This window comes from Tachysurus fulvidraco, chromosome 25 (assembly GCF_022655615.1).
Source record: "Tachysurus fulvidraco isolate hzauxx_2018 chromosome 25, HZAU_PFXX_2.0, whole genome shotgun sequence".
NCBI classification, from domain to species: domain Eukaryota; kingdom Metazoa; phylum Chordata; class Actinopteri; order Siluriformes; family Bagridae; genus Tachysurus; species Tachysurus fulvidraco.
The window spans coordinates 17801465-17819694 of NC_062542.1; the positions used below are offsets into that span (position 1 = coordinate 17801465).

Genomic DNA, 18230 nt, shown 5'->3' on the forward strand with positions numbered 1-18230 from the left:
ATAAAACAAAGCATTGTATAAATCTTGAGAAACATCAAGCATATGTACAAATATAAATATAAAAATATATAAATAGATCTATAAATAAATCTAAAATATATATTAAAATACAATCTAGAAATCACCAATGAAACCTTTCTGATGCAGTCTTTCCCATTTGCATGGAATCTGTTATATACACACACACACACTCTCTCTCTCTCTCTCTCTCACACACACACACACACACGCATGCTCTCTCTCTCTCTCTCTCTCACACACACGCATGCTCTCTCTCTCTCTCTCTCTCTCTCTCACTCACACACACACACACACACGCATGCTCTCTCTCTCTCTCTCTCTCTCTCTCTCACACACACACACACGCATGCTCTCTCTCTCTCTCTCTCTCTCTCTCTCTCTCTCTCTCACTCACACACACACACACACACACACACACACACACACACACACACACACACACACACACACACACACGCTCTCTCTCTCTCTCTCTCTCACACACACACACGCGCTCTCTCTCTCTCCTCTCTCTCTCTCTCTCACACACACACGCACACACACACACATGTGCTCTCTCTCACACACACACACACATGCTCTCTCTCTCTCCTCTCTCTCTCTCTCACATACACACACACACACACACACACACACACACACACACACAGACACACAGAGCAAAAACCATTGTAGAAACTTTTGAATTTTAAAGACTTGTTTGTGTTTAAGTCGAAAAGTTAACTTTAATTTAATTAAACATAAGGAGATTTTATCTTCTTTCATTTATTTATTTATTGACAGATTTGTACAGATTGGCAGTGTCTAGTATTCACCTTCATCAGCAATTCACATTAAGACACTAAAACATTAAACACACACTAAACCCAGAGGATTTACTTACTGACTGCTTTCTGAGTGTCACATTAATTAATCTACTTGGACAACGAGCAAGAAACAATCATTAACAGCTGAAACTTGAGCAATGAACATGAGCTAAACAGTGGTGTTGGTGTTGAACAATTACAGCTTAAATGAGTAAAATTTCATTTCACAGCAGCTGATAAAAACACATTCGTATCTGTTTGCCTCTAATCAGTACATTATAGCTCTTTTATTTTTAATAAGCAGAATTAAAGTTTTTACTTTGTGGGGAACAAGTTTACATTCATCAACTGAGTGACAATAGAATCTTTTTTTTTTGTTAAAGAAGGAATAAAGTCTTAAGGTTTGTACCTTTGTGTTGTCAATCCCATAAAAATTTCAGAAAGTGAAAATTGTAAATGTGCACATTAACGTTCAAGCTGTTAGTCACGTCCCCCTTTGCTGAAATCTAGATTTACATGGAGTAAGTCTGCATGTGTGTGTGTACATATTGTTGGTTACCAAAAAAAAACAAAACAAAAAAAAGACAAAAAAACATTTTTGTATGGTGCAGATGTGTTAAAATTGTTTTGTACACATAATTAAAAGTATTAAATGACACTTTTATAGACGCCTGCTTTGGCTGACCTTCACAAGATTATGGTGCAATAAAGTGCTTTAATTGGTACAAGTGTGTTTGTTCAGTTTGATCACAAATGTAAATACACCCATGAGCTAGAGAGATACAGAAATGCACATTTAAAGGTGTTTGATATGTTTATTGTTTATTATACAGAGTTACTGTTACAGAGTGAATGTCTTAATACAGACATCCAGGAAGGGGCAAGACTTTTACACCACATGACTCCAAACGCACAACTGAAAGGAAACACCAGGCTCGGACTCGGTCGTACTTTCAGTAATCATTATGTTGCCCACAATACAAAAAAATCTGCAATTACAAAATGAAGTCAAGATTCGTTTAAAACCAAAAAAAGAGAAAAAATGTCAAATTCACTGCAGAAATTCAGCAGTGAAGAGAAAAATGAGAAGCAGAGAGTAACACAAGCAAGATTTCATGCGCACTGGAATGAGATATTTTCCCAGAATTACAAATAATTCTTTGTTAAGTTTTTGACTAAATCAAATACAGTTAATGCATTCATGAAATGTACATAATGCTGCTGACGTGCAAATCTTAAAACAGTCACGTTTAGCGGCAGATGTTTATTTACACGTAGTGCAACAGTGAAGAACAGAGAGGAAGAGCAGAAAAGCCTCAAATGCATTAAACACATGAGTTATACACTAAAGATGAATAATTGATCTCAGATTCCCATCATTCAGCTGATTCTACATCAGCCTCTCAACCTCAGCACTTGAATAAACTGACCATTATTTTCTCTTGCAGAAATGTTAACAGTTTTGATTCAATTCCATGTTAAATGTAGAATTTATGCTGATTTGGTTCCGCTCACTTCTGAACCTTTACAAATGAAACATGATGAAATTTGAAATTCCTTTCCATCTGTAACTAATGTAGGTAACATCAGGATGCAGTGAAGTGTGAAACACAGAAACGTGAAGATCAGGATGTGTTTCACACACTAACATTTCACAAAGGTTCAACTCAACATTTTATTTTTGGAGCATGAGCCCAAAATTAGCACATATATATAATCTGGTCTCATTAGAAGTTAATTTTTCTATATTAATGTGTAACATAAAATGTGCATATTCAGAAATGGAAGATTGTATTTTTTCCTGACAGACATCTGCCATCTTCAACCCTGTTCCCAAAACGCGATGCATCACAACCAACAAAATCCCTAAAAATAAACTCAGTAAACACTGATGCCCATCAACACAGGAGGCAAAACACCGTCCGCATATAGAAAAGTCAAATATCTACACAGCAAGTGATTCAGAATCACGCATTTAAAAAGGTTATTACTTCACATTTAAGTTAGTTTGTAGGCAAGCAAGGCTCTTTTCATTTTACAGCAAATAAAGGATTTACATAAAATATAATAAAATAAAAAGGTAAAAATGTTTCTCGCCATCTTACGCCTCAGGTTCACTGAGAAAATAGTCAAGTGTTTAAAACTTGGGTTGACCGGAAATCTTCCAACAACGTGGCATGTAGATGAGTGGAGCTAAAAGGGGCGTTGCGATTGGCTGCAGCTCATCTCTTCCTGCGACAGGTGCGTTTGTGATCCGCATGCCAGTGTTCCTGCTGACACTTGATGGAGCAATACGACGTGTTCCAGCAGCAGTGGTACATCGCCTCTTCCTCACAGTTATAACACTGACACACACACACACACACACACACACACACACACACACACAAAATGTAATAACTGCAGTGATGCTCACAAAACACCATTAGACTTTGCTCAAGTTACTTTGAAAGTTATACACAAACAGATCCATAAATATTGACACTGACTGTTATTTTATTTGCCTACCACAGTATAAAGAAGATTGAGTATATATGATATAAAAAGGAGATTGTGAAGCTTTAATTTGATGGTATTTACATCCAGGTGAACGGTGTATAAATTACAGCATGTTTTCTGTTTCTGCACTTTTAAAAGAACCAAAAGTAATTGAACAAAATAAAAACCATCAATTGTTATTTTTAATGCTTATCAGCAAATCCTTTACAGTCTGGAACCTAAATATCATCATATGATGACGACTCTCAGGTCTGTTAGCTGCTTTTTCTTGTGCATTTTGTCTCATCTCATTCTGGTCAGGCGATTAAGGGGTGTGTATATTTATGCAACCAGTTTATTGCAGTTCATTTATAAGTTTTTTGTTTTCCCTCCAAAAACATTTGTTTTTCACTTAAATTTTGTTGTTTTTTTTAATCACATTAACGATGATAATGAGGATTGATTTTGGGTGACTTTAACAGCGCTGTCAGGACTTTTTATAACCACTTCAGTTTATAACATTACAGTCAGTGGCTATAAAAGACAGCCACTGTGTCACAAAAAATGTATAGTTTTACACACACACAAACACACTGTATATACAGTTAAATATATGCTGAATTAAATCTAGCTATTTAAAGATTAAAGTTAATCTGTGCAGTAACTCGTTATTCTTTAGTGTAAATGTTCACATGGTCAGGAGTGTGAGTAGCAAACAAACATCATTTCCAGGGTTACAGGGTTTTTAATGGATAAAATCTCTTGCATAAAAGTACAAATAAATCCATTTGCATCGCCTTTATAAATAAGTGTGACACTGAAAACTGAAATGACAGAAATGTCACCTTATTGTTCCCTGTTGTATCATCACCAGTGTTTAAGGTGAAAAATATTCAGCTATTAAAGTGTAAAAAAGTGTAACATAAAGTGTAAAGTGATGAAGTTTGCAGTTTGACTAACCCACTGCTTTTTCTTGGTCTGAGAGATGACCTGCTTATGTTGGTTTACCAGCTTCTTCATCTCCTCCATCAGCTCCTCTTTACACTTCTCCTTCACCTGCTTACATTTGCGCTCCATCTCTGCCTGTGTGCTCGTCAATGCTTTACTCACTGCCTGCCTTTTTTCCTCCTCCATCTCCACCCTCAACTGCACACAGACACAGAATCCATACAGACTGCAGAACCACCATCAGAACTACATGACGTGCACAGCGACATCATCAGTAACTGACTACATTCAAACCCTCACAGTCTAAAGTGAATTAGTTTTATATCCCATCAAGTGCTGAACCTCACCTTGTCCAGTGCCTCCTTCAGCACTCGCTCGGTCTCACGCTTGTTTTCAGCCTTCATCATCTCCTTGACGTCACTAAAGATTTTAGTGTACTTGTCATGGCACATGTTTTGACAGCTGCCCTCATTAAGCGTCTGTGTTGCGCGGTGCAACATGCGGGGAGCGGGAGAGGATGATGATGAAGGAGACTTTTTGGTTTGGGTGGAGACAGACATGCGCTCAGGCTGGTGAGGAGTTGCAGTGGGAATCTCCTGACTCGAACTCACTGCTTCAACCTCAGGCTCAGGCTCCTGCTGAAACACAAGACGATTGATAAGGGGAGTTATGTTCTCTGTCCCTCTCTCACACACACTCCGAGAGAGAGAGAGAGGGAGAGAGAGAGAGAGAGAGAGAGAGAGATACTGAATGGTAACAAACCTCCTCTTTGGATTCTTGTGGTTGTGAACGGCGACTCTTTTTACTTTTCGGCTCCTGACTGCTCTTTGACTGACACACAATGGATAAAAAATATCAGTGGCTGAGAGGAAAATGCTGGACAGTGTACACGAGTGTGTGTTGATTCACATTTCAACAAGTGGAAACACACTTTGTGTTTAATCACCATGTAGCTTCTCTACAAAAGACACCACACACACAAATCAGATCTGGACAAATCTTCAGCAGTGACATTTTAAAATGTTTAACATTTTTGTCTTTTAATTAATATGTCAGGTTGCAGTATGTTGTGTTTTTCATCTCAGTCATTAACATCCTGAGTGTGATATGACAGGAATGTTTTCAATAAGGCTTGTTGTTCCACAAAGAAACCAAGCTTTACATTTTTCAGAATTTTATTTTAGATGACTTCAGTGAATGCAGAAATATTTACAAGATTATTGCCTGCACCTGAGTGTGTGAAGAGTCCTTCATCTTTTTTAGTTCCTTGTTGCAGCATTGTTCAATGTCCTGCACTCACCTGCTCGTTGCTGGTGGAGGAGATGCTGGACTCTGCCTCATCTTGCCGCTCATCTGTTTGGCCCTTCCATGTTCGTCCCTCACGGAGGAAGCGCTGGTGCTGCTCGAGTTCCTCACATGCCTTCTTCCAACCACTACTGCGCTTCACCTGAAGCTGCTGTACATTCACTGAAATCTCCTGGATGTTGTCTGAAGGGATCCAGGCTCTGAGGGGAACCAACCATGTTTTAATCCATATTCAGCATTCACATTTCTGTTCTTTCTCTCGGCTTCCTCTTTTCTACCGGTGTTGTGAATTTATATTGTTGCACAGTAAAACCCACAGTGTTACCACTGAACAGTGTGATCAATAACTCATTTAATCAGTAACTGCACAATGTCTGTGTTTTACACGTCACATAAGTGAAGGTTTACATCCCTACTGCTCAGACTCATTTTACATCATGCTACAAAACCGTTATTTGGCTGAACTGTTCTGCTATCTTCAGTCTTCAGTTAAATTAAGTGCACACATTGTTTAGTTCTCACCTCTGGTGCTGATGTCCAAAGAAGCGAACATCAACCTGGTTCCCTTCTCGCTGCATCACTTTAGCAGGCCAGTAACCAAAACCCTTCATTCTAGCCCACACAAGCTCATGACTGGGAACCTAAACAAACACACATGTCAGGAATATGTGACAGTATGGACAGTATACGAAGTGTGTTCAATAACTAAGTAGAACTTACACAGGGATAACAGAACCAGTTATCAGGCCGAGCGTTAGATAGATGGAAACAGTTTCTGCACAGCATCAACTCATTTAACTGAAGAAAAAGAAATACAGATATAAAAGCCTTTCCCACACAAAGACCTTACAGTATTTACACAAGCATTTTATTATAACTGGGACATTTCAATGAGACCAAAAGATATTGAGTACTGTAAGATCACACCTCATGGCATGTGTCGTTGTAAAGAAGTCTGGCGATTTCAGTCTGATCACTACGTGCTGTAGGGGAAACACAACAAGTCAGAAATCAACACATACTTCGTAACAAAGTCTTCTAGCCACACGACTTCTTCAGTCTGACCTCCATGCAGAATCGCTGTGTTGTGGACAATCAGCTGAGCGTCTGCTTTAAACTCCTCAAAGTTTTTGTACTTGCCCTCAGAAATGTTCTGCAGATGAAATAAAAAGGAGAAAAAAGCCACATAAATATCATGTCAGATTTCTATAGTTATTGGAGAGCTGTAATTATATTCTGCACAGACTAGATTAGATTAGGAATAATAAAAATAGTTCACAGCAGGATGTTAATAATTGCAGTCTCTGATTAATTTTTTTCTCTCACTTGGATTATGTTTATTTATATGCACTCTTCCATTCCCACAAAAAAGAAAACCTGTAATATTTACGTATAACTACAAAAATAATTTCATTATAATTTCATTCTTAATAACAACCATCAACATGTACATTAAAACCATTAACTACTGTAAATCTGAGCACCACTTTGTGACTCACCTCCTGAATGTTATCTACATCCAGCGCTGTGTGGATCAGCCTCCGGTACACAGCCTGCTTTGTCTCTTTGCCTCTTTTGTGCAAGTCGATGGCCTGATCAACAGAAAGTCAGCAGTAAGTATGACTTACACATTGGAGTAATGATGTAATCACGTATGTTAGAGAAAAGGAGGAGGAATTATTTAGAGATAAAAAGAATTATAAACTCATACCCTTTCTTTCATACGTGCAAGGATGAACCTCAGATATACGATCATTTCTTGTTTAGTAAAGTTCCTCCTTTTACTGCCCTGTGAGAATCACCAATAAAAAAACAAACAAAAAAAAAAAGCATTGTGGCAAAAGATTCAAGTTTTGGAAATATCAAAATGCTCACAGATTCTGAAAACCTATTCTAAAAACTATTGTGGATATCTACTGTGTGTGTGTGTGTGTGTGTGTGTGTGTGTACCCGGCAAACAGCACATTGCCAGTGAGATGTAGTGTCTCTGGGCCGAAACTCGTCAGTGAGACAGCGGAGGTGATAGACACGAAAGCAGATGTCGCACTCCAGCACATCTCCTGGGAGATGACACTCGAAACAATACCAGTCATGACTTTCTTTCTCCCAGTCCTGCAACACGTGAACACACACACACACACACACACACACACACACACACACACACACACACACACACACACACACACATACAGCACAGTGATGGCCTCAGGTCCACTGCCTCTGGCCTGGTGTGGACTGGAGGCTTAAGTTGGGGAACTTACAGAACGCTGATATGTGAGCTGGAGGAAATGAAGCTGTGTCACTTTAATTTCCCACATTCCATAAACATTGAGCTGCCAGTTTATCAACCACAGCCCACCTACACACACACACACACACACACACACACACACACACACACACACACACACCTACACACACACACACACACACACACACACACAAACTCCCCTAACCTGTTCAGATTTACAGAAAATTAACCTCACAACTCTTAATTATTTCAGTACTCTAACACATCCAGCATCAGGACAATTTACATACGGGGCCAGAGTGTGTGTACGTGTAGGTAACGAACTCTAAAACCGATGCATACACAATATTTACATTTCTTCACAAAATTTTTATTTAGAATGCCTTTGTTTTAAATTCAACATCTGCATAAAACTTGAGCTTAAAAGCAAAAACTGTTTTATTAAAATCCTAAATATTGAGCCTTAAATTGTGAGAAAACAACTAGTGTGTGTTACAGGACAGTTATTAGGACAAACATTTACATACCTGTTTGTGTAAAACACACAGTCCATAAAATCAGCTTGTGTGACCGTCTACATGTGATTGTATGAACACTTTTTTTCTACAATTAAATCCTTTAACAAGAAATTCTGCAGAAAACTAAAACTATAATAAATCCTGCATGTGTTCAGAGGAATGGCCATTTAAAAGAAACCTAATTTAAAGAAATTAACCCCCGAAACCACACAAATCTACCTGCTATGTGAATTTTGTGCATAATTTCAGTCTGAAGGGAATCTGCTGAGGTTCGTGTTGTCTGCAGGGGAAAAAACTACATATGCTTAAAACTAGAGGTTTATGATGAAGAGAAAATCGACCAGAGGTGCTTGGTGTTGTTTGAGGATTTGTTTGTAGATTTGAACCCATTTCATCAAGTCGAAGGAGAGTTTGTTTTAAAAAAGAAGTGTGAAAACAAACCAACAGTGTGTATGGAACTCTGTGAAATAACATTTATAAGATAGAGAGAAAATGAGGGATGTGTACTGAACATTCACTGACAAACCCACTCACACTGATGACCAACTCGGGACTGCTTTCACACTCAACAGAACAGTAAAATAATCAAATAGAGGATTTTATTTTCTTCACTGAAGCTGAACATTGCAGATCAGTGAGCAAAATAAAACACACGTAAAAATATCTATGTATTATTATATACACTGATTTGATGTGAATAACTATATTGAGTTGGAAGGCGGTCCCGTGTTCTGGCTACACATCAACTATCAACTACAGGAAAGATAATGTTAGTAAAGTAGAAATCACAGTAATTAATAACGGCCTACCTTATTTCCCTCAGACATCTGCTCCTGCGATTGCAAGTGATCCAGAAAACATTGTTTAAAATCCTAAATGACTGGATGGCTATAAACTCTGGGTCTCAAGTGTTAAAAGCTCTCTCTCTCTCTCTCACACACACAGACCTGATAATGACTAAGGGTGTAAAATACACACATTAAAACTATAAAGATAAACCGATGCTGTTTTATTTTTATATTAATGTTCAGAATCTGTCACTGTCTCTGTCAGTCTCTCACTCAGGATTGGAATCTCACCCATTAAAGAACTTTACTGTCAACACAGAGATTGTAGAGATAAAGTATAGCATGTAAATATAAACTGGTTTATCATATCTGTAAATAAGACAATACCAAAAATAGACAGTAAACTAACAAAACAGCTGTCGAACATCGGTGTTGTAAACACAACACCTAGAAGTGATCATGGGTTTAAAGTGATGACATAGTTGATACAATGCAGATGTTCTACAGTACAGTACAAATGTATAGGTGTGCTTTAGTATACCATCACTAATCTGTGCTACAGTACAGAAAAGATGTGTTTTATTTTGAGTGATTTTCCGTAATATAAAACAATAAAGATGTGCTATAGTACAGCACAGTGTAGCTGTTCTACAGTATTGTGCAGTAAGTCTGCTATAGTACAGTATAGAAGTTCTACATTATACAGTACATGTGAGTCTTTCTTACCATCTCGTCTCCAGGCAGCCAGTAGCCTTCCTGCTCCACTCCAGCTTTAGAGCCCTTACAGCCCACGGTGAGCGTCTCCACCACGAGGCCGTCCTTCACCGCTAAGACCAGCTGCCTGGATGTCTCTTTGGGGTGCATCCCGTACACACGGCTCAAATACCTGCAGCACAACAGAAGGGTCAGCCCTTCAGTACTCGTACTAGAAATACCTAGAAATACTAAAGTGAGGTGAAGGAAAAGGAGAAAGAAGAATTACTTTGAGATACGATCCATGTTAGCAATCTGTTTCTGACTGCGGATCACTTTGATGGCTGACCACACGTATTGCACCACTTTGGGGTCGGCCTGCCGCTTTTTTACCACCCGAGACATGGCTGCTCACTCACACCTGCAGCACACACTAATGCAGAACTCAAGAGTTAGATACAGAAGGGTTTTTACGTTTAAGCTGTTCAATACATATTCATTATTCCAAGTCACAGAATCAAAGCAAGCAAATGTGTTGCTTTGACTTTGTCAATAAGTATAGTCATGATAAAACCATGATAATGCTATAAACTGCTCTCAATTAGTTTCTTAATATAACCAAATTATATTGTACTCTTCTTTGAACTGTTTGTTTGTGAGCCTATTTTTTCTAAATCATATTAGTACATTAGGGGCTTTACCAGTTCATTCATTTCATCAAAGTACATGAATTTATTTATACAGTCGCTAATATGCTACGCTGTGTACCGTCTCTGTCACAGCACAGCTTTTTTTAAGTTTCGTACTGACTTAATATTACAGTTTTTTTTACCGCAGAGTCAAGAGAGAATAAAATAAACAGTAATTTAAAACATAAATCATTAAACAGTTCTTTTATTGTTCTTTTAATAAAGAGACACCTATTAATACAGAGGCCCATTATCCGTGATCAATAGTTGATAAACGGAAAATAATCAACGGGCATCTTTAGCAATGTTTTCATAAAGTGAACAAATTTCTGCTGGGTTTCAGAAATGCTGATTCATTTTCACAACATGATGAATGTCAATTACTTGTAAATTACTGTGTGCGCACAACACAGCTGATTTGCATTTGGTAAAGCTCACACAAGGCAAAGCTCAGATCTAAAATAAGCAAACAGCAAAAACTGACTTCTCAAAATCAGAAGTGAATGTTTTATCAGAGAAACTGCTAGGTTTGGTTTACATTAGATTTTTTTATTGAAAGTGTCTCAGCCACAAATTGCCCACTCACTCCCTAATGTTAGAAAAGAATCCAATTAGCACGCTAACATCTTTATCAGTTCTTGTTCATTTAGCATTGCCTCAAAGTTTTGACAAATAATGTCAGCAATTAATGTTAAACAAATGTCAGTGTAAACAGAACCAACTTTGAGCCTTTAAAGCTGTTCTCCTTTTATGCAGCAACATTCTTGAATTATGGGTCTTAATGTGTGCATTTATTCTTGCTTGCATTATTTTATTGTCATATTTGATAGGTGTTTAGTCAACGCCTTTAATATGAAACAACTGACAATAGTTTTTAAAATATTCTTTAATTTTGGTAAATGAAACACAGAAGCTACCTAACCATGACAGTGTAATCTGTATACACAGATAAGGGCAGGAAGTCATCGTGATTTAGAGCAAATGAAGCCGATCCACTGAAATGTACTTTAGCTTTTCTTGTCATGTGACACACAGGAACACGTGTAGGATACGAATGTTTTTCCAAAATTATATCATTTTCATGAATGTCTTATGGAAATTCTAATACAAATTGTTCCATTCAATTTTATTTGGAAAGCAAATTTAACAACAGACACAAAGCAAATGTATAGACATGTATAAATTTTTACATTTATAAATGTACCCCCATGAGCCAGAGACCACATTCAAAAGGGAAGCATCCTCATCTGAGACAGTATGATTATAAAATATTTTGTTTGCTGTAACTGTATAATCACATAGTTGTAATTAAGTAAACTAAAACTTGAGTAGGAGCAACAAGAGTCATTACTAATTTCATTACATTTTAAATGTAAAGTCTATGTACAAACAGAAGTAACTGTTCAATGATGGAGTCTTGCATGTAAACTGTTCTCATAAATTGCAGTTCTAAGGCTGTCCAAGCAAGAACTCCCCCAGCCATCTTCATGATGTGGTACCATCTCATGTATCTCCAGGGTGTCCATGTGGGCCATTCTCAGCAGTAGCAAGTAGATTTCAGGTGATGAAACCCCAACCAGAAGTAGAGCATCAGTATGGATCAAGCAGGTTCAGAAAGCAGAAGGGGGTCAGGAACACTGCTAAAGTACCAATAAACCTGTTCGTATCCTGATAATTCAGCTCTATTACAAGCAAAAAAAACCGCAGCTTTATATACATGTTCTTAGATTTTTGCCTGGTACTTGTTTTCTTTAAAACTGGTATATTCTATTAGAGTAAACTCAGTAAATGTGAAAACAGACACTTTGTGACGTCATCACCGATATAGGTACAGGGTAACGATCAAAAATATTGCAACATTTCTTTATCGCGGTTTTAACTGCACACCGAAATACCGCCACGCCTTCTGACCAAAAGGTCGCTATATACACAAACATAACGGTGTAAATACACGATTTTCTCCGGTTAAACCTCCAGACTGAAAGCTTTCAACACAAACTCAATGCTCGCCTGATGTGCTGGAATGTAAAGATTTAGGGATTAAAACAATTAGCGGCGACTGTCACAGAAATGTGATGATTTATTTATCCGCTAAATGAAAGAGAAAAAATACAACAGAAAGAAAAACAACGTAATAAAGCTGTTTTTTTTTCTCTCTGAAACCTAATAACGACATCCAGCATAAAACATTAGGTCATGATTAATACTTGATAAATCCACCTAAAATGTGCTGTTTGGATGTGATTATTGTTCACAAACACACACGAACAGGAGTTTTAGATCACAGCTGGATTGTAAAGCAGATAAAAGCTCCGTGTTGATGCTAACAGGCTACACGGCGCCATGTTGCTGTTTATAACCCGCTTCAACACAAAACCACAGTCACACTTGAATATTTTGTTCCCAAAGCAGAAAAAAAACATGAAATTAACTGAGTTTTTGTTTGTACTCACCGCCGTCTGACAGCTAAAGTAGCGCCGAGCTTAATGTTCGCCTTGTGGAGGCTTTTAGCGTTTTTTACATTTGTGTTTCCGGAGTTAAATGTCAGAATTAACACAATTCACATCGGACAAACAGTCAGCCGAAAAACTAGAGCTGAATCCCAAATGACCCACAACTTCGTCCCTGAGTGCACTACATAGACGGTTACAGAACGTCTTGTGCCACACTACTTAGTGCACTACATATTCAAGTGGAAGCGGTTTGTAATTCAGCCTAGATTTAATATGAGGGAAGATACCCCTATCGGTGGAACGCGGAAATGCAGGCGGATTTTTTATGCACGTAGCACGCTGAGATCAATTCAAACTCAAATGCTGCAAAGAATTATCACACACACACACACACACACACACACACACACACACACACACACACACACACACACACACACACACACACACACACACAATGTGAGTGCAGAATCATTTCAGCCAATTAGAAATAAAAGTGTAATTTCCCCATCAGTCACAAGATGGTAGTCCTGTAAAACAGAAAAACAGAGAGAAAAAGATAAACGAAGAAATTCAAAATAAAATATATTAAAAAGACAGCAGGTAGATGGGTGTGTGTGCCTTTATATATAAACGCACACCTTATAATGCATTTAGAACAGTTTAATTTATTTCACCTGTATTTTAGCAGTAGTACTGATTTGAAATAAGGCAGTTGCCATAACAGTCCATTGCATATATGGAGTCTGTAGCGATTTTGGCTGGCGAAGCAAGGTAAATATTTATAAGCGACTATAACGTGTTATAGTGACTTCCAAATATTTTAACCTAAGTTGAAATTAACGGTACTGGAATTAACGTTACGCTTATTTGGTCTGTTCATCCGGCGAACAGGCCGTGTAACCTTTATTAATTCTATGAAGGCGGTATCTTCCCGGCCAAGAAAGATTCGCTTTCCTTTTACTGTATACCGTAATTTGAATTAAATTAACTTAATAGAGCATGTAGTTCAGACCCGATGTTGCAGGTACCTTAATTTGTGAGCGATACTCAGAGACAAATCACCTGTGGCTCAAAATTATGACATTTAATGAATGAGACAAACACAACATAAAACTAACTACACAAACAAACAAAAGAAATAGGGAAAACGAAATGAGAATAAAATAAAACAAAAGAAGTTAAAATTGGGGAAAGGGAGGAAGAGACTGGAAAGAAGAAACTAGAGAAAGGAAGGAAAGGAATGGCAAGCTTAGACTCAAAAAATTAATCACACCCTAACTGGGAAATCGTCACAGAAACTTAAATTCACCTTAAGATTCAATGAAAGATTTCTACTTAAAATTATGCATCTAAATTGGTTGGTAAAGGAAACGGTTACTTGCATTGGCTTACTGAACAAGAGTCCGGATGCAACAGAGAAATCTCTGAAGTCAGTTAGGGTGGGGTCAGACGTTCTTCCAAGTTCTCCTGAAGAACAGAGCAGTTGTCGTTCTTGGAAGTGAAGCTTGCTGGAACTTCTTTGAAGGAAGATGGAGTCGTCTCGAAGCGGTTCCGGAAGTCTGACCACGGATTAGTGGTGTTTCTGACAATTTAAAGGTCGCGAACTCCACCCATCTTTGGGAAGATGACCAATACTTCGGTCAGGATTTTGGAGGGAAAAACTCCCTTTGTTTCAGGTGTCTGTGGGCGTGGTTTAGCTATCAAACTTTTAGATGACTTTAAAGTTTGATCCAGGGTGTATTAAGATGGTATGGTGCCTTTCGTGCTCAAATAAAATACAACAGTGCTTGAAAAATGAGTAACCCATAATTTTGTGGTCATTTGGATACTAAACATGAAGGGTAATGACGGTATGAAGGCAGTGGTACATTACATACATTGATCATTAATCAAGGCAAAGATAAAGGCAAAGAAACAAAAATGAAACATAAACAAGATGCACTTTCATTAGGGAAGTAAAAAGAAAACGATAGCTTCATATACATTCTGACGTCAGACCTTAAAGGGGCATACGGCATTAGAACAGGTATACATTAACATGCCATGATCAGTAAGATATGATGATAGAGTATAACAGATTTTAAAATACAATGTTGTTTTCTGACACATGAATAAAATACACCCTTGTCAGGAAATTAAGGAGCAAATAATTTTAAGTCAGGCAAGCCTTAAAAGAAGAAACACATTACAAAAAGGGTTATAAGAATGAGAACCTTAGAGTACCTTATCTTTGGGTTTTATTAGTAAAAGGAATGTCTCATTGTGTTGTGTGTGTGTGTGTGTGTTCTGATTGAGGGCCCAGAGAAGCCGCATGGGGTTATCTGGTCTTTGTGTAGGCTCCAGTCATTCTGGAGCCAGGTGTTTGTGTAAAACTGGGTTGCTCATCGCTTAATTGAGGAGTAGATGTTGAAATTTAGGGTGCCTGGGACATGAAATCTAAAATGATTGGTACAAGACGCTACAAGTCTATGTCATTCTGTGAAAAGTGTGTTAGGGTTAGGGGAAAAAACTTAGTGACCCAGAAACAACGTTAGGCACGGGCCTGCCACACGGACCTAGGGTTAGGGTTAGGTTTTTGAAAGAGTACAATGACCCCCCCATCACAGGGTCTTAGGGTTAGGGTTTAGGGTTAGGTGTTAGGTTTAGGGGTTAGGGTTAGGAATTAGGGTTGAGGTGGAGGTGACCCCATTCCGCGGTCCCAACCGTGGCTGAGACCAGCGTTTGGCACGGGCCTGCCTTCGGTCCATCCGTAACAAACCCCTCTCATCTCCCGTTGAGTCCCCATGGGTGTCTTGAACTTAGTTTACAAATCCAATCCTCTTCCGCATGTCTTCGGGCAGTTCGAGTCCAGGCCCTGTTATACTGAAGGACCATAATCCTTAGTGCTTCCAGGCCATGAACTAGGAAATGTTGGACCACTAAGGTATGTGTCTCCTTATTATGTCGGACATTGTACCGGTGTTGGGTCATTCTGATTGCCAGGGTGTTACCTGTTTCTCCGACATACTGTAGATTGCATTTGTTATAATAAATTAAATAAATGCAATTTGAGACTTGTTGGGGTAGAGGCGGCCAAATTGTGTTTGGATTTTGGGTTAGTGATGTAACGTTTAGGTTGAAATTCCAATATGGTGGCCTTGTCGGATTTATGAGTTTTTACAGGGGCCAATTTGCTTTTAACTAGTAAGTCTTTTAGATTTTTATTTCGTTTGTAGGCCGAGATAACCCTATGTTTATCTAAACCTACCTGCTGCGTCATGAATTTGGCAAAGTTTTCCTTGACTCTCCTGTTTAGCATTACACTGCAGCTTGAGTAGGTGGAAACCAAAGGAATGAGTTGTTCACTCTCAATCGGGGTTCTGCTTTTCTGCTCATTTCCTTTCAGGAAATTCTTTAGGCACGCCCTTAGGAAGGGTTAGGGTTTGGGTTAGGGTTGGGGGTAGGGTTGGAGTCCCCAGACCGTGGTCTCAATTAAGAGACACACGTTGTGCACGGGCCTGCCTAACAGGCCACCCCGATCGTCCCACCGTCTCCCCCCCGGAGTCCAACACCATAAGCAAGGAGTTCAAAGTGTTTTTTAGTGTGTGGGGACAGTCCAAATAGGTGCTGTCCCCTGTTCAAAAAATTCCTCACAATTGAGGTGACAATAGTTTTATTAATTTGGGTATTTTGGGTGGAGGTGGAGGTGAATACCTTCCTAACCTCACATCCCTATAATTGAATTTAAATTAATATTGTGTTGGGTGGAGGGGTAGGTGGATACCTTGCTGCCCTCACATCCCAACAATCAAAAATAAATAATAGTCTTGGGTGGAGGGGTAGCTGGATACCTTGCTGCCCTCACATCCCTAAATGGCCGAATCAAGAACAATTTTGTGTTTTTGGGTGGAGGGGTAGGTGGATACCTTGCTGCCCTCCATCACCAAATAGCCAATTACATGGGCAGGTCAATTGCGCAACGTTTCAGTTTTAAATTAAACCTTCTTCAGGCGTTGACCTGCCAAAATTTGGAAAAACACTAAAAACCAAATTGATAATACCAAGCAGTGGGTTAATTACCATTAAATATTCCAATTAAAACAATTGTGAGAGGTAAATCAGCTAAATAGCTGTGAGGTGTGTGCTGCACAGCTCAACTGACAAATGTGAGTCTGTCTGCAGTGGCCTCCTTTATATAGGGAAAGCTCCACCCTCATTTTTTAGAAAGAAAATTCTTTTCTGAAACCTCTAATGCTGCTTGGATTTTTTTCTTTTCTTTGTATATATATTTTTGTATGGAGAGATATAGGAAAATACCTTTTATTATTCATTTTAATATGATTATCATTATTATTTAAGTTAAATAACCATAGCTTATTATTAAAAAAAGGTAAAAAACCTTTTATTAATTATTTTAATATAATTATCATTATTGTTTAGGTTAAATAACCATAGTTTATATAGGTAAATAACATTTTATTATTAATTTTAGTATGATTATCATTATTGTTTAAGTTAGATAACCATAGTTTATTAATAATTATGTTGTAATTATTTTGAACTAATGTTCTTTCTTCTCCCTCTGTCTTTTCAGGTGTGGTTTCTGGCTCGATTGGTGGACCGATTGGACAATTCAGGTAAGTATTTGTCATGGTTGTGTAATTACTTTTGTCATCATCATTTATTAATGCTCTTCTTACCTCTGGCGGTTCCCAGCTCAATCGGCGGTCCGAGTGGACAGAGCAAGGAGGCATTAAAGGGCAAAATTGCTGTCAATGTAATGAACTAATGTTCATTTTTTTACTCTCTCCTTCCTCCAGGCCTGGTTTCGGCCCAGGCGGCAGACAGAACGGACAGACCAAGGCGGCACTGGCGGCACTGGCTGGATTAGGGTTTGGGTTGGGGTTAGAGTTAGGGTTAGGGTTAGGGCTAGGGTTGGGGGTTAGGGTTAGGGTTTAGGGTTAGGGTTGGGTTAGGGTTTTGAAAGAGTACAATGACTCCCCCCATCACAGGGTCTTAACCTGCGTGGTTAGATAGGGAGACAAGGGAAAGGCACTGGCCGACGCATGTTATTGCTACAGCTATCGCTCTGTCAGAACTTTGTTTGTATTTAGGTCCCAAATGGGCCTTGAGGAACAAGGAGGTGAGCCACTGATTTGAGTGAGTCAGTCTCCAAGTTTTAGGATTTTTCTAAGAAAGGGGGTGTGTTCATTTATTTAAATAATTAATTTATTATTTATTTATTCATTCATTCATTCACACATTCATTCATTTATTTATTATTTAAAAAGAATT

At 38.4% G+C, this 18230-nt stretch overlaps 1 protein-coding gene across 5 annotated transcripts; it reads right to left on the minus strand.

The window, feature by feature from the left end:
- Positions 1 to 1622: 1622 nt before the first annotated feature.
- On the minus strand, positions 1623 to 13190 carry zmynd11 (zinc finger, MYND-type containing 11). Of its 5 annotated transcripts, none has more exons than XM_027173758.2 (16): positions 12954 to 13186; positions 10101 to 10244; positions 9845 to 10004; positions 9140 to 9163; positions 7509 to 7670; positions 7270 to 7347; positions 7058 to 7150; positions 6624 to 6711; positions 6486 to 6541; positions 6279 to 6356; positions 6081 to 6199; positions 5554 to 5758; positions 5016 to 5084; positions 4601 to 4891; positions 4266 to 4451; positions 1623 to 3172 (listed from the first exon to the last, which is right to left on the minus strand). In XM_027173758.2, the coding sequence occupies exons 2-16, from the start codon at positions 10214 to 10216 to the stop codon at positions 3050 to 3052; spliced, it is 1848 nt and encodes a 615-aa protein (XP_027029559.1). In that variant the 5' UTR covers positions 10217 to 10244; positions 12954 to 13186; the 3' UTR covers positions 1623 to 3049. The 5 variants fall into 5 exon arrangements, with proteins under 5 accessions (XP_027029559.1, XP_027029560.1, XP_027029561.1 ...); XM_027173759.2 differs by having other exon boundaries at positions 4601 to 4888; positions 12954 to 13182; XM_027173760.2 differs by lacking the exon at positions 9140 to 9163 and having other exon boundaries at positions 12954 to 13190.
- Positions 13191 to 18230: the final 5040 nt, after the last annotated feature.